The 23,889-nt window shown below is 41.4% G+C and overlaps 1 protein-coding gene across 7 annotated transcripts in view; it reads left to right on the plus strand.

The window, feature by feature from the left end:
- The first annotated feature begins 4,116 nt into the window (after positions 1-4,116).
- UQCRC2 (ubiquinol-cytochrome c reductase core protein 2) overlaps positions 4,117-23,889 on the plus strand; it is a 33,892-nt gene continuing 14,119 nt past the window's right edge. Inside the window, exons 1-11 of one of the 7 annotated variants that reach the window (XM_070568442.1) lie at positions 4,159-4,195; positions 4,676-4,733; positions 6,377-6,487; positions 7,325-7,383; positions 8,011-8,084; positions 15,012-15,224; positions 17,702-17,785; positions 17,884-18,033; positions 19,451-19,515; positions 20,933-20,989; positions 21,415-21,539. In XM_070568442.1, coding sequence (XP_070424543.1) covers positions 15,192-15,224; positions 17,702-17,785; positions 17,884-18,033; positions 19,451-19,515; positions 20,933-20,989; positions 21,415-21,539 — 514 coding nt within the window. In that variant the 5' untranslated portion in view covers positions 4,159-4,195; positions 4,676-4,733; positions 6,377-6,487; ... (1 more) ...; positions 8,011-8,084; positions 15,012-15,191. Of the gene's footprint in view, positions 4,578-4,675; positions 4,734-6,376; positions 6,488-7,324; positions 7,384-8,010; positions 8,085-15,011; positions 15,225-17,701; positions 17,786-17,883; positions 18,034-19,450; positions 19,516-20,932; positions 20,990-21,414; positions 21,540-23,889 lie in introns of all 7 variants that reach the window. The other 6 variants (XM_070568445.1, XM_070568446.1, XM_070568443.1 and 3 more) reach the window with 6 other exon arrangements.

Consider the following 23,889-nt stretch of genomic DNA (forward strand, 5'->3'; position numbering starts at 1 on the left):
CAGGAGGATGGGTTGACTACAAAGGAGCAGCACATGGGAATTTTGGGGGTGATGCAACTGTTCTATATCTTGATTGTGGTGATAGTTATATGAATGCATATATTTTTTAAAACTCAAAATAATTGTACACCAAAAAAGGTTGAATTTTACAGTATGGAAGTTAGATGTCAACTTTTTTAATCCTAAGAAAAATTGCTTATGTCTAGAAACTATAAGTAAATAAATAGGCCAAGAAAAAATAGAAAACTTGAACTGATGAATAACCATTTTTTTAAACATGGGAATGTTAATCAAAACTCATCCTACCCCAGTCCCCAAAAAAAGACCCAGATGAGTTTTAACTACTTTCAAGGAATCTCTATTTTTTACAAGTTGTTCCAGAAAATATAAGAACTGCAAAATCTGTCAAACTCATTTTATGAGAGCATATAACCTTTATACCAAAACTGGGTAAGAATAATTCAAGAAAAACAATTTTAATTCTATTTCACTTATGAACATAGATTTGGACAGATAGCTTTCTAAACCTTCCATGTAACATTATCCCGGTATTTCATTTTATTACACTCCTGGGTTAGTTCCAGTTTTTCTGGTATGCCATATCTTCCTGTTTCTTGGTTTTCATTGTCTTTTTGCTAGAGTAAAACCACAAGTAACTTTCTAGACAAGAGGGGAAAGTAAAGTTTCTGAGTAATTGCCTGACTGAGAATGTTTCTTTTTCCTTCACACTGGAGGGACAAAGTGTCCAGGTATAGAATTCTACTATGAATAGTGCATTTTCCCAGAACATTGAAGACATTGTTCCACTGTCCCCTAGCACTCAGGGTTGCTAATTAGCATTCCTTTGTAAGTAAATAGGCCCCACCCTAAACAAACACACCCAGCTCTCCCCTCCTCCCAAGATTTTTTCTCTTTATCCTTGGTGTTCATGCATTTCATGAAGATGAGTCTTGGCATAGGTCTTCTTTAATTCATCCTGTTACCCAACAGACTCTTTCAATCTCAAGTCTTTCTTGGACTTTGGGGAAATGTCTTCCATTATTTATTTAATAATTGCTCCCCTCCATCATCCCTATTCTCTCCTTCTACATTTACTTTTATTCAAACGTGAGTTCTCCTACATTAGTAAATTGAAATCCCTTATATTTTCTCCCATATTTCTTTTCTCTTTTTATATATTCTCAGATAGTATCTTCATTTTGTCTTCCAGCCCTTATCTTGATTTTGTTTCTGGTAAGCAATGGTATTTTTCATTTCAAAGGGTCCTTGCCCACCCTAATGGCTCCTTTTTAAAAAGCATCCTGTGGTTGTATGCATTGTGGTCTTTTCTAATGCCTGAGGATTCTACACTTGGAGCTGCCTGGGTGCTGCACCCTACCTGACTGGCACAACTATTCCAGACACTTTCAGTTTTCCCTATATTTTTAAGATCTCCAAATCACATGCCAACTCCAAGCCCTAAGCCTCTCAAGGATTCCACTGAGAAGATCTGCAACCAGATCTAGTGTATCCCCTCTTGCATGCATGGTAGGAAGCTGAGTTCTCTTGTCTTCATTTGTCAACATGTAACTGAGCAAGTTTAAAGCCAATCAATTGCAAGAGGTTCACTGGGGGAAAGGGATTTATTCGATTAGCCAGCGAAATCAGAAGATGGCAGACACATGTCCCAAAGACCATCTTAAACAAGCACATAATCTTGAGACACTTATACAGGGACTAGTAGGCTATCAAGGAGGGGATCAAGAATGTTGACCATCTGGCATCAGTGACTAGAGATGCCACACCAGGTCTTTCAGTTGTCATCAATGATGGATGTCAACACAGATGTTCTCTGAGGAGGTCATCATGTCCTAAGAAACTCAAAAGAACAAAGTTATCATCTATCACTATTGAGAGATACACGTGTCAACCAGGAATTATTTCCCAGAGGGTAGCTATTTATCTCCTAGGCTATATGCAAGGTAAAACATATACAGCTTGGGTGAGTTAGTCAGAGGTTATTCTAAGTTACAACATAGCTTCCCTCCCGTCAACTTTGCTTTAGGCCAGTATCAAATACATTTCCATCTGCTCTCCAACTTCCAGTCTTTCATATCGTTCATCCACTGATTAATACCAGCCCTGATATCAGCTCCCCTACATTAAACCCAGCAAATATGGGGTTAAAACCAAAAGCACTCATCCCCTTTCCCTGCTTACTGCTAGGCTTCCTGGCACCAGCATCCACTATCCACCACCGAGGCAGGCAACCAAGGACATCCACCTGCAGATTCCCTTCTCTCTCAGCCTCCTCCCTGCAAACAGACTCACAAGGGCAAAGGCAGGCTGGTGGGAAAGCACCAACTAGCAAGGCCATGGGCTCTCCCTGCCTACAAGCAGCCACATTCCTCACAACCTTTAAAACACCTAGCTTCCCATTTTCAGGGAGATTAGAGGAATTTGAGAGTTCACTCTTGTCTCCCAGCTGGCATCACCCAAAATAAAAACCCTTTCCTTGCCATAAGCCTGGCGTTCCAGTTTTTATTTGGCCCCTCTTGTGTGGCGGGTAAGTAAGGAGCCTATCTTTCTAGCCAGTAACATGATGACCCCTGCCATTTTTCTCTTTCGTTAGAGGTTTATTTCCATTCCATTCATTTTACGGAAGAGAGACACTATGCCCTCCTGAATCCAAAGACCCAAGCTAGAGATGAAAAAACAACATACACAAAAACTAACAATCTCCAAAGTATGTGAAGGCAATAAATCTAAGAGCATAAATTAAGGAGCAGTGGGTGGGTAATGCTAACTCGTGTACAGGGATGAAGAGGGAATAGTGGTGCCTGGGGGAGGTTGAGGCGTCGAGCAACACTGCCAGGGTGTGATGGGAAGAGAACTTGTCAAAGGAAATAGAAAACAGGTAAGCAGAGGAGGCAGACAAAAAGGGTGGGAGACTGAGGGTGTGGGGCGCTCACACACGGATGAGGATAGTTGAGGATAAGCAGGAGGGAGTTGGGGGGGTTGGGTGATAAGGGGCTGAGAGGAGCGCACGTGTGCGGGAAACGGCTGTCATGGGGTGGGACGCAAGCGCCTAGGGCTGAAGGAGTTAGAAAAAATATTAGTGATGCGGGGTCGGTGAGCCGAGGAGTCGAAAGAAAGATTTCTTAGACTCTTAAGATCTGGCAGTAGTGCTCTTTTATTTAGAGAATAGTATACAATAGCATGCGGACAGGACCCATGGGCAGTCAGGCTGCTGCGTGGGGACAGGGCCCATGGGCAGGAGGAGCCACTGCTGCTGCTGCTTCTGCTGCTGCCTCTGCTGCCCCCGCTGGCATGGGGACAGGACCCATGGGCAGGCAGAGCTGGTGCATGGGGACAGGACCCACAGGCAGTCAGGGTTCCTGCTGCTGCTGCTTCTGCTGCAAAGTTGGGTGGAGAGTAAGGCTAAACTTAAGGCATGGGTATGTGAGTTAACTCTTTACGAGACAAAGAAAAAAAGTTAAAATGGTACCAGTGCCGGTAGGGTCCGGCCATTGGGCAGTCCCACAACTTTTAGATAAGAATCGAACCGGATTGAGTAAATGGCAGAAGTCCCCGCTCAAATATTATCTTCAACTAAAGACAAAGGAGGATTTTGGGGTGGGGGGTCAGTTACATGAGGTTGCCAGACAGTAAACAACTTAAGTTCTTGCCTTCCCCATTAAGAGTTTCCAGAGATAAGGCCATCCCCCCTTCCTCCTGGCGCAGAGAGGGAGGCATGGAGATTTCCTTCACAAATGCAACTCTCTCTGATCAAAGGGCAAGCAAATTCCACTTCTCGGAGCCTGCTTCTTATCTGTAGTTTTAAAATTAACCAGCCTAAAAATCCTCATCATTAGGACCTAACTGCTTCTTATATCTACAGATCTCCCTGTTTCAGCCTCACCTCGCAGAAGTACCAAGTACAATCAATTTCTGAGCCTTTGAGAAGTGTCTTTAGCGCAAATCAGTTTTCCAGTTTAGCATTCAACTTTCTCCAGATGCTAAATAAATTCCTCTTCGTCTCCTTTTACGGAGCGCACGCACTGGGGACTGAGGAGGCGGGGCAAACGCTAAGGGTCGGGACGCACTTGCCGGGCCTGAGGAGCAGAGCGCACGCGCACTGGGCTCTCAGGGGGTGGGACGCACGCGCAGGGCATTGCGGGGGGGCGCGGCGGGGGCGCGGCGGGGATTGAGGAGGGTGAGTACATGCGCCGCGAGCTGCCGGGCGGCTGGCGAGTGGCGGGCTCCGGACAGCCAGCGCCGTCTGGGTCTTGATTGACGCCTGTGCCGTAGAAGGGAGGAGACTTGGGCTGGTTTCGCCGTTAGGTTAAGGCGTTGCGGGCTGGGTGTGTTGCATGCTGCTCCCGGGCGGTGGCGGTTGTGGCACCGAGGGAGGCGTGAGCGCCTCGTCAAGTTCTTTGGGCAAGACTGCTGCTGCGGTGGTCGCGGAGGAGAGGAGCAGTCGCGCGACAGTCGGCGGACTCTTCGGCTGCAGCTCCTCCCACCCATCCATCGCGTCCTCTCCCCCTTGGTGCACACAGCCCCATCCCCGCCCTGCTGAAGGCCCGAGGTCTAAAGTGGTGTGCAAAAGTTGTGGCTTTGTAAAAGTTCTGGAACGTTTAGGTTGATTTTTGAAATGCTAAGGAAAATTTTAAATAACCTTTTTCCATTTACCCAGTACAGGACTGAAGTGACTTTGTGTCGTATAATTTGATTTCTACATGAAATTATACCGTGTATGTATTGTTTCAGTGTTAAAATATAGTTTGTTGGTGCAGTAACTACAAAATAAGTAATTTTATTTTAAACATGTTTAAAATTGAATTTTAAAATGTTTTAAGACTTTAAGGAATCTGGCAGCCTTTAGTTTTTTCCTACTTTTTAGATGCTTTTTGAAAGCCACCATTTTTACTAAAAGACAGATTTTTAATAGTTTCTGAATTAAGCATCTTAAGTATCAAATAGAGAATAAAACCTGTTTGAGAGCCTTACTGTCTTTGTACCTCTAGGACCTAGCATTGTGCCTGGCACATTGTAGACATGTAACAAATGTTTGCAGAATGGGGGGATGGCAGTTTTAAATGGACAGACCAGTTAAATGAAGCCATTTAAACTCATCGTGCCCACTATATCATCTTTAGGACCTGTAGTAGTCAGACTTGCATAGAGAGTTATCTTTAAATACGCCTGTCCAAATTGCACCCCAAGACCTTCTCTTTCTTGAGATCTGCAGTGGGACCTCAGAATCTGTATTTTAACCAGCCAGGTGATTCTTCTGCACAGCCAAAAGAAAGGATTTATCCCAGAGAAACTGGGATCTCAAGGCTGTATGACCAAAGTTGACCAACCAAGCTTCAAGAATTAGGCTAGCAATGAGAATTTTGTGCACTAAAGCATGGCCAGCCTTTCTCAAGTGCTCTCTGCATGTCAGCTTAATTTCTTCTACATTTAGTCTTTTCTCCCATAGTGGGATGTCGCTGCTGCTGGCTTACAGACTCACATCATCACATTTTACCATCAGAGAGAAGTTTACCCCACTCAAATTAGAAAATGCCTAGGATTCTGACTGACTTTGCTGAGGTCATGAATACACCTACCATTCAATCTGGCACTGGTGGTGGTGGTGGTGGGAGGGTAGAATCTTTTGTAGATACAGTGACTGTTGCATCCTGGATTCCCCAGGACAGCTCTGGTCTGTAGCTCTTGTCCTGACATTTAACAACATGAGTTTGACTGATATTTAAAAGCTTACTAACAAGACTGTGGGCCGAGAAAAAGCTGTTAAGGCACAAGCTAGTTTAGACAAGCTGACAAAATCTTTTCAAATTCCCTTTCCTAACTTTCTCAATTCCATTAATGGTTCCCCAAGTTCAGATCCATGTGGCTGTTTTTTAATCATTCATTTCCCCAGACTGACACTAAATTTTGCCAAGTTTTGGTATAATCTAGTTAAGGGCCTATATGCTTCTGAGTAGTTTAGGTCAAGGATCCAATATTTTTTCTATGGAGGGGACTGCTTTGAATTTGCCTGAAGTTTTATGATTATTGGGGTGAGTGAAAGAGTGAATGTGGCAACAAAGTTATAGTGGGGGCAACTGCTGTGAATTTGTTGAAGCTTGAAATAAGTGGTTGGAGGATGTAACATTAACAGTTGCCTAAGTAAGCCATTGAAATCTTCAAAGCTCCTGAGCAGCCACCGCCAACCTATTAAAGACAAGTTTGGGACTTAGTCTGCCTGAATGGAGTAAGCAAAGCACCTACTTCTCAAGGTCTCAAGGTCCTCATCCTTTTCTTCTAGTAGTTTAGCTTACCACACAGTCCATGATTTGAATTGATTCCATTCACTCATCGTATTCATTGAGCATCTGCTTTGTTTCAGAAGACACGATAGGCATTCAAGGATGAATGTCATCATTCAGTGATGAACAAAACAAGCATGATCCAATGGAGTTATCATTCTAGTGGAGGGGGAAGTGGATAGACAAATAAGGTATTATTACTAGTAATTACTACAAGTAATTGTAATTACTAATTATTGCTAATTGTGTGTTACTAATTAAGATAAATGCTATGAATGGAGAAAAACAAGCGTGCTAAGAGGAAAACTATCAAAAAAAAGCCTCTGGAAAGGTAGCATTTAAACCAAGAACTAAAGGATGAGAAGATAGCGGCCAGCTAGCAGAGGTTGGGGTGAAGAATGCCTTCCAACTGGAGAGAGTATCATTTCTTCAGCCACTGAGGCTGGAAAAAGATCCATGTGTTTAGATAATCTGGGAAAGTTGGAAAGGTGGGCAGAGGCTCTGTAGGCCTTGATAAGGAGTTTGGATTTTTTAAGACTAATTGTATAATACCTTCAACAAACATTTAGTGGGAACCTGTTGTTAATTGTGCCAAATTTAATGGTAATCTCACATTAGATTATCAACTGGTCCTTATTAACCTCTGAGAGGAAGTGTAATGCAGTGGTAGGGACAAGAGCCAAATTTTATGGGGTTAAATAATAGTTGGATAATGATAAAAATGAAAGAGTAAATGTAGTCATTTTACCCTACTTAACTAGCCTAAAAGAGGTATAACTCTTTTAAAAGCTTTTTTATTGCATTCCCTATTTACATTATATTTTCAGATCTGAGAGCTACATAATTTAGATACCTCATATAAGTGGAATCATACAGTATTTTTTGTATGACTGGCTTATTTCACTGAGTATAATGTCCTCAAGGTTCATCCATGTTGTAGCATGTCTCAGAATTTCTTTCCTTTTTGAGGCTGAATGATATTCCATTGTACCTAAATACCACATTTTGTTTATCCATTCATCCATCAGCAGACGCTTGGGTTGCATCCACCTCTTGGCTGTTGTGACTAATGCTCCTGTGAACATGGGTATGTAAATATCTCTTCAAGATGCTGCTTTTAGTTCTTTGGGTTATATACCCAGAAGTGGGACTGCTGGATTGTATGATAGTTCTATTTTTAATTTTTGGAGGAGCCTCCATACTGTTTTCCATAGTGGCTGCACCATTTTACATTCCCACTAACATTGCACAAGGGTGGAACCCAATGATTTAAGGGATGCATTCTTACTAGAATGTTACCTACTACTTTTAATGTAAACTAGAGAAAGATTTCTTCCCTTCAGGAACAATAAAGGGAAGCCAAAAAGTTAATTGCAGGGGAAAAAAAACACAATCAAAGATAAGTGAGAGAAGCACCTTTTTGCCTTGATACTTTTCCCTGGTGCAAATAGAGGGACACAAAACTGATCTGCACCTCCTTCCAACAGTTCTCCTGTTGCTATCCCTGTGCATTTTTATGGAACACCGAAAATAGGGATGTATAAGATAAATCTGCAAGCAACATTTATATGTTTTTTTTAATTAGGAGCTTTGAATTATTCCCTCTTTTGAATTGACTCTAGCCTTTGCTTTGGTTTGAAAACTACATGTGCCAGGAAATAACCCTCGTTCCACCTTATCCCTCACAAAAAAAGTGTCTCTTTCCCTTTTTCAGGCAGCTCCCTAAAGCATGAGCACCAAGGGATGGTCCATTACCACATGCCTAGCAAGGACCTTACGTGAGGAAAGGTGAGTGTGGTACCAGGCCCTCCTAAAATCATAGAAGGTGTTTGACTTGAGAGTTGGTGGATAATTTAAAACATTCAAATTCAGGCATTTGAGAGATTTCAGTCAAACTTGGCTCCATCAGTGACCATTTCTAGTCTGGAATCTGTTCTTCCCTTTCTTGGATACCTTGTAAAGCCAGTACAGTTTCTCCTTAGCTCTCACCATAGTAGTTTACATGTCTCAGCCTTAAATTGTTTTGGCCTCTTAGGAGTTATTTGTAATTTGAGGGCATAGATAGATGAGTGCTGTATCAGCAGGTGTGAGGTTTAAAATTCGCAGTATCCTGGGAAGCTGACATTAACAGGGGTAAATGGGCAAAACTTTTCCTCTCTAACTGGGATTTATTAGCTTAATAGGGAGTCTCCAGGTCCATCCAAGGTGAGAATAAACAGAGCCTTCTTCCCTCTTCTTCTCTCCATTAATCCAGTATTTTTCCCCACCTGCCCCTTTGAGGGCCTTTAATAACAGTGATTTCTTCTGCTGTCCTGAAGGTATTTAGTATCTTGGAGTCAATCAAAGATGAACATGGATGAGATTATTCTATTAGTCAGATCACACTGGAGCAAGTATTCCTGAGTTTAGGCCAAACAGAAACCAAAAAACTAAACCAAAGTTATGAAGATAATTGAACAGTGGTTCCAACTACCATCTCACCCCTCCTGCCCAGTGTTACCTATAACTGATAACATAGCGACAGCATCTCTAGATGTGTGTACATATGTGTCTTTAGTGTGTGTGTGTGTGTGTGTGTATGTGTTAGTAAAAAGTGTTCCCTGGGAATAAAACAAATCATTATTTTTAAAGAAGTTTCCTAATAAGTTTATCTTCCATTGTGAGGACTACAGCAAGGACCTATGTGTACAAAAAGCCCTTCAGATGTGTGAGAGACATAAAAGGAGCTGAGATCTTTCAGCAACATCTCTCTAATTTTTATCCCAGAGCCAGCTCGGATGACAGGAAGAAAAAAAAGAAACCTCTGATTTCTGAGGGACAAATACATCAGGTGATCAAAGTCTCTATCATGAGGGACAGCATTTGGAAGTTTAGTATAAGAGCAAAAACAGGGATATTGCTCGCAGAGGACCAAGGCATCTTTATTAAGTTTTCTGGGAGATTGTGATGCACTGTTTTCTTATGGTTAGGGTGACTATCTGCCCATTTTTTAATAACTTCAGTGAGGTGTACTTTATGTATAATTCACTTGCTTTAAGTATACAAATTTACGATTCTTGGTAAATTTGCTGAGTTCTGTACCATCACCACAATCCAGTTGTACAACATTTTCATCACCTAGTAGGATCCCTCATGTCCATTTACAGTTAGTCCCTTTTCCTACTCCCAGTCAACCACTAGTCTTCTGTCTCTATAGATTTGCCTTTTCTGGTCACTTCATATTAATGGAATCATGTTTTTTTGTGTGTCAGGCTTCTTTTTACTTAGCATAATGTTTGTGAGGTTTATACTAGTTTCCAATTGCTGCTATAACAAATTACAGCAAACTTAATGGCTTAAAATAATACAAATTATCTTATAGTACTGGAGGTCAGAAGTCCAAAAGGGGACTTATGAGGCTAAAATCAAGAAATTGGCAGAGCTGTGTTCCTTTGGGAAGCTCTAGGGGAGAATCCATTCCTTGTTTTTCCAGCTTCTAGAGGCTACCTGCATTCCTTGGCTTGTGGCATACAGCTCTGGCCTTTGCTTCCATTGTCCCTCTTATAAGTACCCATGTGATTACATTGGGTCCGCTATAATAATCTCATCTCAAGATCCTTAACATAATCATCTGTAAAGTCCCTTTTGCCATGTAATGTGTTCAGATTCCACAAACTAGGAATAGATATCTTTATCCTGCCTACACCAGGTTCATGCATGTCATAGCATGTATCAGTATTCCATTCTTTTTTATTGCTGAATAGTACTCTATTGTATGAATATACCACATTTTGTTTATGCATTCACCACTTAAAGGATATTTGGGTTGTTTGCACTTTTTCACTATTATGACTAATGCTGCCATCAACATTCACATGCAAGTCTTCTTGTGGATAATGTTTTCATTTCTCTTGAGTATATATCTAAGAATGGAATTGCTGGGTCATATGCTCACAGTTTATTTTATCCTGGTTTAATTACTAATAGTTCCCCCTTTAGTCTCAAAATTGCCTTAGTTTAGGGCTGGCCCAGTGGCATAGTGGTCAAGTTCACATGCTCTGCTTCAGCAGCCCGGGGTTCGCAGGTTTGGATCCCAGGCACTGACCTACACACTGCTCATCAAGCTATGCTGTGGCAGTGTCCCACACTAAACAGAAGATTGGTACAGATGTTAGCTCAGGGACAATCTTCCTCAATCAAAAGGAGGAAGATTGGCAGCAAATGTTAGCTCAAGGCCAGTCTTCCTCACCAAAATGAACAGACAAAAAATTGCCTTGGTTTGGTAATAAATTATATGGTCACCCTAATTATAGTAGCTTATAGACCAGAAGGCATATCAATCAATATAGTACCACCTCCTGTCCCCCAAGTAGGTGGAGTGAATAACGCTAATTATAAACTTGAGGTAGAAGCATGGGTAGTATCACCAGTTCTCAGCTCAGAGGGCTCTCCAAATGTAGAGATATTTTTAAACTAAATGAAAATAAAACAAATAAACAGAAGTGTTGCTTGGATACTTCAATCCCCAGACATCTGTGAAATCCCCACCGCAAAAGGCCAGGAGGGCAGCCCAGGGCAGAGAACAGGTAAGTACAAGCAAGAAAGGAGAAAATAAAATCTAGGAAGAATTCAGTAAAAGTAGGTTAAAGGGTTGTAAATTCTGCAACTTTTCTGCAAGTTTTCTCTCCTGTCTTCGTGCTTTCTTTGTGTGAGAGCAGACAAGAAGTTAAAGGCATAGACTCCTGGTACATCCTAACTACTACACAGGGGCAGATGCTAGCCTAGCTGTTCCTAACTTCGCTGTGCACTAGAATCATCTGGAGGCATTTGTTTAAAATGCAGATTCCTGGATTCCAAACTCTGGAGATTCTGATTCAATCAGAGTGGTGGAGAACCCAGGAATCTGCATTTTAACAAGACCCCCCCCCACACACACACACACACACACACATAATTCTGATGCAAGTATGGCTTTGGGGGGATAAATGGGCTAGGCCTTCCAGGGGATTCTCAAATTAAGGTCTGCAGTTTTAACGCTTAAGAAGTCATTTTTATTCTTAGGAATTTTTTCGGACACGAGTACAAAATACCACCAGGTAACAGCATATTTTCAGTCATGTCACCATTCAAACAAGACTTATGCTGAAGCCATAGTGAACAGATGATAAACACATTTTTCCTTCCTTTATTTCACGAAATTTACCAATGTCACGACCTTCTTGTCAAAGTAGCTTTGGCTACTTGAGTCTGAAAATAAAGAAGACCAGCCAAACTTGCTTGCAAAATTTTAGACTGTATTGATGTCATGAGGTCTAACAGGACATCATAAGAACTAGAGTATGGACATCTAGACTAGCTCCAGAATATCCGTTCTAAATAAGGTGTTAATCCTGAGGTGCTTCCTTTCTGATCTTTGCAATCTCATGACACCAGTGATCTCAATGCCTTCATATCTCATGTCTGCCCCTGAGGTAAATATCAGACTTACTTAGATCCCACACACAACTACGAGAAAAGGGAATGCAGAGTTTTTAAGACAAAAGGGATGCGAGTGTTTCTGTTTAATAGGAAATACAGAGATGCAAGAGAAAATGGGAGAATAAACATTAACTACAGCAGGTTTGACTTCAGATCTTGACCACTTAAGTGAGGTGTTAAAAATTACCAGGCCCCTCAGTTATGATTGAAGCCATCTTAAATATTTATGAATCATAGTTCTCTCCATTAAGGAGCTTAAAATAAAGAAAGACAAGTAAAATGTTGATGATGCTTGAAACTGGCTAATAGTTACATAAATGGGAGTTCATTATATTATCCTTTTAACTTCTGCTCATGTTGGGAAATGCCAATAATGTTTTTTCTTTAATCTAGTTAAGGGAGATAAAACATGAATGTAAAATTAATTATCAATACAAGGCAGTAAAGTTAAGACAGAGAAGGGAGAAAAAACTCCAGACTAGGGTGGTATTTACCTGGATGGGATTCTGAGAGGAATGGGAAAGGAAGTGCCAACCATCAAAATTATGGATTAGAGAAGCCATGATTAATGCCTCTGGCCCTAACATGGCAAGGTGATGTTCCCAGTTATAAGATCAAACCACTTTCCTGGGATCTGTTTGGCTCCCATGATAGCCTCCTTCCCTTTGACATCCCCCGCACCTCCGTGCATTTGCAACCAGCCAATTCCAGCTCAGGGCAAGGACTTGGGCTCCATGGAATCAGATTTGACTCCACATTAAGAAAACTAACAATTAGAGCTTTCCAGCAATGCACTCATGTGGTCTTCCATGTCTACTCTCTTCCAGTCTGCTCAATTCCTCTCCCTGGGGCTTTCAGTGTCTCCTATGCAGAAACAATTTCAAGGACCTCATTTTCTTCTGTAATAAAATGCTAGAGTTCCAGCAGAAACCTGGCATGAGCTGGTAAGGCAACCTGGAGAAAAGTTAAGGTCTTCTGTTGCCTACACCCTTGTTTTTATGCTAGACTGGGCCATGGGCATTATAAAAGAGATTTTTTTAAACTATATTTAATTAGCAACATTAATGAGTAAGAAGACATAAGCAACCTGGAGCCTCATCTTGAGAACCGTCGTCTTCCCTCCCTTTTGTCTTCTTTATTTTTTCTTCTCTTGGCCACCTACTTTCTCCTTCTGTGTCCTCCATTCTCAACTCTTTTACTACTTCCCTTCATTACGGGGGCTTACGACTCCAAGCATTAACTCTTCAAAGGGTATAGGAATTGACAACACAAAATAAAAACTGAAACTCATAGGTCCAGCCTCCTCCAGCACTATACTTATGTAATTAGCTGAAGAAAAAGCATGATATGGAAAACACAGCACCTTCCAACACCACACATATATGTTAATAATAGCATTCCATCTCAACTGTTCTCTCTCTCTCTCTCACACACACACACACACAGGAGTTAGGGCAGGATATGATGTGGAAGTGGTAGATCTGTCCACAAGATGGCAGTCCTACTTTGTCCTTTAAAGCTTAATAGGAAATTTTGTGATGCTGTGAAATACTGAATAAAGCTAGGATTTTATTATTTATGTAGCTGACACCATGAATTGTGTTTCAGATCCTACCACAATTTGAAGAGAATTTTTCATTTGAGTCACAGTTATGTTTTGATGTGTGAGTGGTGTTATAACCAAAGAATAAGGGAACATTCTACATAGGGCTGTGTGTGTATGTATGTGTCTGTATCAGACCTAACGTGAACTGTTGGACGATGAAGTTCCAATGACTGGACTCTCAGGGGTGCAGCTAATTTGGAGGTAGTGATTAAAAAGTACTGGAGCTGGAGGTTTGTATGTGATGTTGATGAATTTGAACTCTATCCTGAAAAACATACGGAATCATTGAAAAATTTTAAGCAGGTGGGTGACAATCAGAGCACTGTTTCCCAAAGTTCACTCATTGGTATAACACCTTCATTTTTGCCATATCTCCCTATCACCTATAGTTAATTTACTTAACGTTGTTTAAACCAACTAACTTTTATTCTTTTGTAAATGTATTTAAAGAGGAAACATTACTAGCATTGCTTGCCATAATAAACATTTAAAATAAGTATATAACTATTAAAATGAACAATGTTCATTCATGTGCCAACTTAAAATCATCTCATGCACCACTAATGTAAGTCTACCACACTGTGGGTAACTCTACTGTATGGTATGGATTGTTAGCGTTGCTCCCTGAAGGCACAGAAATTGGGTTGGGTCAGATTCTTAATGACCAGGTCTTAGCTGTCACCTGGAATCCTGTTAAACAGCTGTAGGTGTGGAGCAATTCAGCCACAGGCCAAAGAGGACAGAAGTTTGTCTAAGCCTTGTAACATCCACAGCACTTGCCCTTTTGAAACTTTAATGTGCATGTGAATCACCTCGCGATCTTGTAAAGATGCTGATTTTGATCCAATGTGGCACCTGGAGAGTCTGCATTTCTAACAAACTCCTAAATTGTACGGAAGCTGCTGGTTTCCGAACCACGTTAAGTAACAAAGTACGAGACTCTTAAGTCTCTGAAAGGCAGAGACTACGCCCTAACCTTTAGCATAGTGTCTGGCACAAGACAACTCCTTAGTTAACAGGAGTGAACTCTTCTTCTAGATCGTTAAGACTCTCTCAATAGGCAGGTTTCAGCTCAGAAGTCTCACACTCACACACACACCCTACTATTCAAAACACTTTTTGTCATACGAAAACTATACAGTTTTTATTTTCTACGTAACCCCAACCTAGAAAATAAATTCCATGAGAGGAAAGACCTTAGTCGTGAGAATTCCCTAAGTTTCGGGCTCACATAAGTGTCCCGGGCCTGTTCTGGAAATTAGAGCAGCGAATTCGTTGGACAAGGCCTCTGCTCTCATGAGGCTAATGATCAAATGAGGACTTCACCAAATAAGAGGCAATCACGCCCGGCTTCGAAGCCTAAGTCTGCAGAACGGGACACGGGGAACACGATCCCAGAGCCTCCGGCTTCCAGGTAGCTGGACGCCCCGCACCTCCAAAGACCGCGGAGGGGAGCGCAGAAAAGGGGCCGTTTCATTGGACGTTCCGGGTTGGGAGAATCCAAAGTGGCGGGGGAGTTGTGATGCGCTGTTGTAGACGTAAAAGAGAATTACAGCGGGGCTATCGGGGCCGGGAAGAGAACCCAGAAACCTAAGTTGTCTCCTGAATATTTACGTATGAAATTATGCGTCTCCCTCCCCTACGTCTTGCAGGAATTGGACTGGTCCAACCGCTTGCAGGGAGCAGTAGAGCGCAGTCCGTATAGAGAGTCCCCCCCATGAAGAGGGCGTGGGAAAGAGTGTCGCGGGGAAAGCTGGGATACTCCCGTCGTCCGCCACCATCTTGCTCTCCTTTAAGCCGGCAGTGACAGTGGGTCCGAGGAATATTGAGCCATGAAGCTGCTAAGCAGAGCCGGGTCCCTCTCGGTGAGCACAGCCGGCGGGCTTGGGGAAGAGGTGGAGAGCAGTTTGTTAGTAAGGTGATAGGGACCAGAGGTGCCTGGTTTGGGGTCCCGGGGCCTTGGAGTTCGGTCTGCCCTTCAGCTGAACCCTTCGGGCCGAGTGAGCAGCTTGCCGGGTGGGTCGGGTATTCGAGGCCCACCTCATGCTGTGAGCAGACGAGACCTCACCCCTGAAAACCCGAAGAGAGGGAGAGGGCTTGAGAGCGGAGGTGAAGCCTGTCGGCGGAGAGACCGCTGAAGGTCACTGCTGCACTTGCGTGCCGGAGGAAGAGACCGGACACCTGGGGGCAGGAGGCCGGCGTAGACCTGGCCCCCAACTCTTACCCTATCGGCTGCGGCCTCCGCTTCTTGGTGTATTACCCAGCATCACTTTCCCCAAAGGTTAAGTGGGCTTATGAGTAAAATTATAAGAAAGAAATGAGCTAATGCCTGTATAGCGTTTATTGCTGTGCCTGGCACTTGAGTGTTACTCTGGTGTCGCGCTGTCTAACTTGCGCTTTTCTTGATTTCTCGTTAGAGACTTCCTCTAGGAGGGGCTCTTGGTCGGCCTTCAAGAACTCCTTAAGGCTCCTCCTTCAAGCCCAAGTGAAACAACTGTCATTTGGGGAAAACTTCTCTAGTGTCAGTGTTAGATCACTGTGGAGTGGTAGTTATCGAGGGGGGCAGATGGGAAACACTTTTAAAAATCTCAGCGGGGCCAATTTGTCCCCGGGGGCGGTTGGCAATATCTGGGGACATTTTTGGTTGTAACAAGGTGGAGGAGGGTGGTGCTACTCGCATCTAGAGGCCAGGGGTGCTGCTAAACATCCTCAGTGCACAAACACGCCCCCCACGACAAAGAATTATCCAGTCCCAAATGCCATGACTACCTGGGTTACTAGGTAACCTGCTAGAGGGAGGTTTGGAAGACCAGGGAATGGAGCTTCCCTATGCTGCATGTTTAAATAGATATACTATGGATTATATAAAAGGCCATAGTTTAGGCTGTGATTATCTTACCCTTTCTGGTGTGCCTAGACTAACCAATGATTAATAATTCTTTTAGGGGGCCCAGTTAGACTGGCAAAAGACCCCAAATCTCTCATTCCATTCATCCCCACGTTCCAGAAGAAAAATAATTATAACGCTTATTTTACATAAGAACAAATTTACCCATATTTTGTTATTAAAACAAAATAGTCTAGTAATTGACAGTTACTGGGATTTGAATGGGACAGATTATAGGAAGCACATAACCCACAAAGTGTCACTGTTGAGGCACATTTGAGGAGAAAGCACCTAAATCTCCCTTGGCAGTGGAACTATGGATTATTCATATTTGAACTGCTACGCCCACATATCTTAAATTTTACTTTTTGGAAAATCAAAAGCCAAAATCACAAGTAGGGTTACCTATACCACACCCAGCAAAGGAAATTGATGATGATAAAGCAAAGTTAATTGTAATTTATGATTAAAAAGTACTAGCAGCAAATGAAAACTGGAAACCGCCTTAGTACAGCACTGATGCTGAATACACAACAAACCCTTCTGGACCTCACAGAGTAGGGGCATTGCAGCCTCTGACGAGGGTCCTTGGGGAACTCCAGCAGCGTGTTCATTTGCTCTTGGGAATGCCAAGTTTAATTAATTCTTAACATCGCGACTAATAACCTTGCTTGAACCTTAGGCATAATCAAAGTGAATTCTGTGGCACTGTGTATCATGTGCCCCAATAAACTGAATAAAGTTATACATTTTGGATCTGTTATCTGACATTTAAGAGGACGCCTTTATCCTTTCAGTGGTTGTGTATTATATATCAAGAATCTGCTGTGGGTGAAGCTATTGTTAATCTCAGGATAATATAAATTTGTCTTAGCCAAAGAAGATAAAACCCTTGTTTGTGAAATTATAGTGTAGCACACAAGAGAGCGAAGATACTATGGGAAATATTGGGGGCTTCTGAAAGTTTTCCTTGGTATACTTTGTCTTTTTTAAAGATTACTAAAATGATTAAGGAGATGAAGTCATTTCACTTGGAAATGGACTAAAAAGATGAGACTCTTTGGGCAGGTAAGGGAAGTAGTAATGCCAAAATCTATAAAAGAGTACGGATGTGGCAATCACACATTTTTTTAAAAATTCCAAAACTAGAAAGAATCACTTGAAGCTTTAGTAAGATAGTTAAGAAGTAAAAGAAAATAGGGTAATTCTTTACATAGTGGAAAAAAAAATAGCATGTAGAACTCAGTATTTCTTCCGGCTCCACAAATCACAAATAAATAGAGGTTTAAGAATGGCTTGGGTACACTGGTGGATTAATAAGTCCACAATAACTTAATTAGCTAACTGCTCCCATGGAATTCTTTTACCACAGAACACCCTCTATTGCTTGGGCACACTAGGGTACAATGTACTGTTCTCATGAGAAATGTGTATACCTGTCTTTTTTGTGTTTAGAGATTTTATTCTCTCAAAGTTGCTCCCAAAGTTAAAGCCACGGCTGCCCCCGCAGGAGTGCCTCCACATCCTCAGGACCTTGAGGTTAGTCCCACTGAGTTGCTCACTGGAACCCATGCATGCCTTACTGTCCTGGCTAATATAAAGACATTAATCATATCTCTACTTTATTTTAAATACAGTTTACCAAATTACCAAATGGTTTAGTGATTGCTTCTCTGGAAAACTATGCTCCTGCCTCAAGAATTGGTTTGTTCATTAAAGCAGGCAGTAGATACGAAGACTCCAACAATTTAGGAACCTCTCATTTGCTTCGTCTTGCATCCAGTTTGGTAAGCATCTTTGCTACCTCACTATGTTTAGAAATGCTATGGTATCTTGGTCCTACAGAAAAGAAAAACTAAAAGCAATGTCCCTGGGTTAGTTTCCTGGAGCTGTCATAACAGATTACTGCAAACTGGGTGGCTTAAACAACAGAAATGTATCCTCTCACAGTTCCAGAAGCTAGAACTCAAAAGTCAAGGGGTCAGGAGAAAATTTCACCGAACCTGAAGTGGATTTGCTGACCCATCGTACAGCAAGCCAATCTCTTAACACCGGGTGTAGTGGAAGACAGTAGGATTTGATTTTATTACAAAGCACTGAGCAAGGAGAAAGTGCAACTAATGCTATAATCCCAAACTCCCTGAAAAGCTACAAGCAATGGTTTTTATTTGGGGTTTTAGGGGAGGGGGAGCATGTGACCTTGAGGGCTGAAGTTCTAAGAGTCCTCTGAGCAGGTGGGACTGTCTTTCATAGTTCTTCGTAGGTCACGTGGGCAACTTTGGGGGGTTCTATGGGTTATATGCAGTGGTATTTTAGTCTGTGACACCTAAAGTTTAGAATCGGTCATTGTGGCTTCTCAGTGTTCCTGCATGATGCTTAGTCAGGTGGGGGCTTGTGGTTTGGAAACTTTGGTTACTTTTTTTCCCATGTTAACCTTGTGGGTACAAGACAGTTTCACCCTAATCCAGGAAAAATTTTAACTCCTTCATTCTTGGTTTCAGAGTCCTGCTCCTTCTAAAGGCTCTAGGAATAATCTTTCCTTGCCTCTTCCTACCTTCTGGTGGTTGCCAGCAATCCTTGGTGTGCCTTGGTTTGCAGCTGCATCACTCCAATCTCTCTGTTGTCACATGGCCCTCTGTCTGTGTCTCTGTGTCTGTATCTCACTCTTATTGGATTTTCCAGTCCACTTAGATTTAGGGCCCACCCTAAGCTAGTATGACCTCATTTTAAATACTTACATCTGCAAAGACCCTATTTTCAAATAAGGTCACGTTCATAGGTTTTAGGTGGACATGAATTTTGGGGCGACACTATTCAACCCAGTACAGTCCCCTAGTCTAATATGAAAAACCACAGAATGCTCACCACAGAGAAGCATTAAATTAGCGTCCATTTTAAACATGTGCCTAAAATGAAAGAAAATTAGTCTTTCCTGTATGGAAATCTTTCAGAATAGACTAATGAATCCAGTAAGCTTGTATTTAATAATATAATTTTTACCTGAATGTAATTTATATAAAAATCTATACTTTTGCTTTTTGATAAACTTTCTTTTATAATTTTTTTAAACTAAAAAGCATCCACTATTTAGGTAAAGTTCCTTTTGAATCTAATGACAATCAGACATTAGATTTTGATGTAGTGTGATGTTTAGCAAACTTAGCATTAAAAACTACTAAAAACAATTATTCTTTCTTTTTCAAGACTACAAAAGGAGCTTCATCTTTCAAGATAACCCGTGGAATTGAAGCAGTTGGTGGTACATTAAGGTTTGTTAAAAATAAATAATTGGAAATAAATAGTGAAAACACCAGAAAATATTTGATTGTAAGGGAACTTTTCTCTGTTATCAGGATTGTTAAGGATTCCTTAAACAAGGCACAAGGAGGAAAAGACTGTTGAATTTGACTACATCAAAATGTAAAATGTCTTTATGCCTCAGAGTAAAAGTTTAAGTAACTGGAAGTAGATATTTGTAACATACATAACATGGAGAGGTTATTTGGAAAAATAACTACAAATTAAAAAACAACTAAAGAGAAAGTTGGTGGACATAGGATAGGAACAGACTATTCCCAGAAGAGAAAGCCAGAAACAGCAATTTTCACTTAAAATCAACAGTGTGTTACCATTTCACACCCATCGGATTTTTTATATATCCTGTGTTGGCAGTGGTAAGGGAGATACAGAATCTCTTATACTGCTGGTGGGAGTATAAATCGATACGACTACTTAGAAAGGAATCAAGGAATATCTAGTAATATTGAAAATGAGCATATCCTACAACCTGACACTTTTTAATCCACATACACAAAGGTATTCTTTATCTTTGTAAAGACTGGAAACAATCTAAATGCCATCTTTAGGGAAATGGGTATATAAAGTATGATATAGTCATGTGGATGGGACTACTACACAGCAGTTAAGGAATGAACTGTATCTCTATATCAACATGGCAGACTTAAAGACAAAATGTTTTGTGGGAAAACAAGTTTCAAGATTTTTTTAAGTTACGAGGCATTTTTAATATTTTTAAACAGAATAATAATATGTCGTGCTTATGATTATGTTTGTTTCTAGAGTGAGAGAGAGTGAGAGAATTAGCCTGGGAAGGTTACAAAGAGATCTTCAACCTTAGTTGCCTTTTTTTTTTAAGTTAGAGTAGAATATACACAACATAAAATTTAGCACTTTTACAGTTCTCTAGCATTAAGTGACATTGAGCAGCCATCACCAGCATCCATCTCCAGAATGTTTTCATCTTCCCCATCTGAGACTCTGTACCTATTAAACACTAACTCCTCATTGTCCTCTTCCCTCAGCCCATGGCAACCACCATTCTATGATTTTGACTACTGTAGGTGCCTCATATAAGTGGAATCATGCACTATTTGTCCTTTTGTGACTAACATGTCATTTAGCATAATGTCTTTAAAGGTTCATCCATGTGTAACGTGTCAGGATTTCCTTCCCTTTTAAAGTTAAATTATTTGGCATTTTCTTATTTAAAATATTTTTTAATTTTTAAATTTTTATTTGATGAATATGTATATTTTTGTTATATTATTTATGCTTTTTATACTTGAAAATATTTTTTTCCAAAAGAATTGGTTGATTTAACAAAGATATAGAGGAAGGCTTATTCTTCCTGTTTAGGTAATTCTCTATAATTTATTTCCGATTCAGTGTGACTTCAACAAGGGAAAACATGGCTTACACTGTGGAGTGCCTGCGGGACGACATGTAAGTACCTGCATTTGTTTAGGACATCTACTTTTTTTTTTTAATTGAGGTTATGATAGTTTACAACCTTGTGAAATTTTAATTGTACATTATTATTTGTCAGTCATATTATAGGTGTGCCCCTTCACCCTTTCTGCCCACCCCCAACCCCCTTCCCCCTGGTAACTACTAGTCTGTTCTCTTTGTCCATGTATTTGTTTATCTCAGGACATCTACTTTTAAAGAAACACGAAGCGGCTCAGTTCTCCTCTTTTTTAGAGTGGCATTATAAACTCTGACTTTAGTTTTGGATTGTTACTCACAAACTGCTTAGAACACTGTGCTTACCACGAGGCCTAAAGTTTAATACTGAGATCATTACAGTTATATAGAATGAATGTTGATTTTAAATTTTTGACTCAATCTTATCTTGATATCTTCCGTAGTGATATTCTAATGGAGTTCTTGCTCAATGTTACCACGTCACCGGAGTTTCGTCGTTGGGAGGTAGCTGCCCTTCAGTCTCAGCTACGGATTGACAAAGCTGTGGCTTTTCAGAATCCACAGGCTCGTAAGTGTATTTTCAGATTACGTTCAGTTGTTTCTAAGATACTGGGTTTTTGAGAAGATCGATTTGTAGAGGGAGAAAATTGCTGTTGAAATTTTTTTCTTCTTGGGTTTGAAAATGCCTTTTCCAAAAATTTGTCCAGTTTTTTAAATACATTGTTCTTTTGTTTCTAAACATTTATATTGTTGATTATTTTTCATCTTTGATGGTATTTAAATTGTTTATAGAGTCTTAGGTGTTTTTCCTGTCCGTCCCCCACCCCCTGTGTTGTTTGTTTGTTTGTTTTTAAGATTGGCACCTGAGCTAACATATGTTGCCAATCTCTCTTTTTTTTCCCTTCTTCTCCCCAAAGCCCCCTAGTACATAGTTGTATATTCTAGTTGTAGGTCCTTCTGGTTCTGCTATGTGAGACACCGCCTCAGCATGGCCTGATGAGCGGCGCTAGGTCCACGCCCAGGATCTGAACCAGCAAAACCTGGGCTGCCAAAGCAGAACGCGCAAACTTAACCACTCAGCCACAGGGCTGGCTGCCCCCCGTGTTTTTTTGGTGGTTGTTTTGCTTACACCAAATCCAGCTGCAGTTTATTGTTGCTGCTGCTGCTATTATTGTATATGGTTGTGTATTGCTAGTATTGTGTAGCCAACTCACCTTTATTGGGTCTTTGCAAAGCAATCAACTTAGTTTTTAAAAAATAAGAACTTTTCATGTATTTCTGTTTTTGTCTTTATATAATGTGTATATAATCTTGACAAGTACAACTGGCAAAACAAACCTATAAACAAGCACTCTTGACTCTTGGAAGTCTTACAACTTCTGGGAGGAGCAGAAGTGTGCAGGTAAACCACTCAGGTCTCAGTAGGTGACCAGCTGCAGGGACTCAGCTTGGGGTGGGCTTCACTCGGAATGCAGGCCAGTCAAGAGAGGGGCTCCTGTCAAGTGTGGAAAATAGCAAGTGTTTGGTTCATGTTAGCTAATGTTATTTCATAGTGATACTTTGTGTCACAGAGGAGTATGATCTTTGTTACTCTGGACCTCTATCAAAGAAAGGGGTAGAATGGTAGAATTGTAGACAAGATGATTTACATGTCCCAAGTGGCTTCTCCCCCATTAGTAGCAGTGAGGCTCCAGCCCTCATCCCTTCTGCCTCAACAATTAATGTAGTCCCCTGGCTGCTGTCTGCCTCCAGGCTTACATCTTCAATCAGTCTTCCACCTTGCCTTTACAGTGATCCTTCTGACCTGAAAACCTGGTCAAAATCCTCTAAAGGCTTCTTATTATCTACAGGATACAGTCCAAACTCTTCAACTGAGCAGTTATGATAACTTTCATGATCTGGCCCCTGCCTACCTCCCTTGTTTCTTTTTCTACCCCCTTCCCCTCCCAGCTGCTATTCCCCCCCTTTGAATCTCCTGTTGTTATGCTTTATGTCTTTGTCTGTTTCCTCTGCCTGAAATGCCATTCCCAAATCATTCACCTGGGAAACCTACTCATTCTGTAAGACTCATTCCAGATTTGACTTCTGTTAACTCCTTTCCACTTACCACTGCCCTTCCCTTGTGCCCCTGCTACACTTGTGATATACTGCTGACATCGTGCCCATAACACTTTGTTTCAGTTTTTCCTGTCAACATTTTGAGGGCAGGCATGGTGTCTTACTGATCTCTGTATTTCTAGCACCCATCACAGTGCCTGGTATAGGGAGACTGCCCAAATAATGAGCAACTGAAAAGACCATACATCAAGCAAAGGCACTGAAGTCGAAAAGCAGAGCCAGGGCCAGGCACCAGTGAGGAGTGCAATTTGACAGCAGCATTTGACCCCTGAGAGCTACCAACATGACCTAAGACCGACTCTTTCATATCTCCTCTTATCCCAACAACTCCCTTGTTACCTAGAGAGGAAACCTAGAAGTAAGTAAAATTCAGATTAAATGATTTATCCAAGGTCATATGGCAAGTTGGTGGCAGAACTGTAACTAGATTCAGACTTTCTGAAACCCAGGCCCTTATACTTTCCAGATGATACCAGGTGGTTGAAAGGTAGAGAAGCATTTAGGTGGCCTCTGGCTTATAGAAGCTGCTGTCATATAATCTCTTATTTTCTCAGCACACTGGACTGGTAGAATTTTTTTTTTTTTTTTTTTTTAAGATTTTATTTTTTCCTTTTTCTCCCCAAAGCCCCCCGGTACATAGTTGTGTATTCTTCGTTGTGGGTTCTTCTAGTTGTGGCATGTGGGATGCTGCCTCAGCGTGGTCTGACGAGCAGTGCCATGTCCGCGCCCAGGATTCGAACCAACGAAACACTGGGCCGCCTGCAGCAGAGCGCGCGAACTTAACCACTTGGCCACGGGGC

The sequence above is a fragment of the Equus przewalskii genome, chromosome 12 (genome assembly GCF_037783145.1).
Source record: "Equus przewalskii isolate Varuska chromosome 12, EquPr2, whole genome shotgun sequence".
NCBI lineage: Eukaryota > Metazoa > Chordata > Mammalia > Perissodactyla > Equidae > Equus > Equus przewalskii.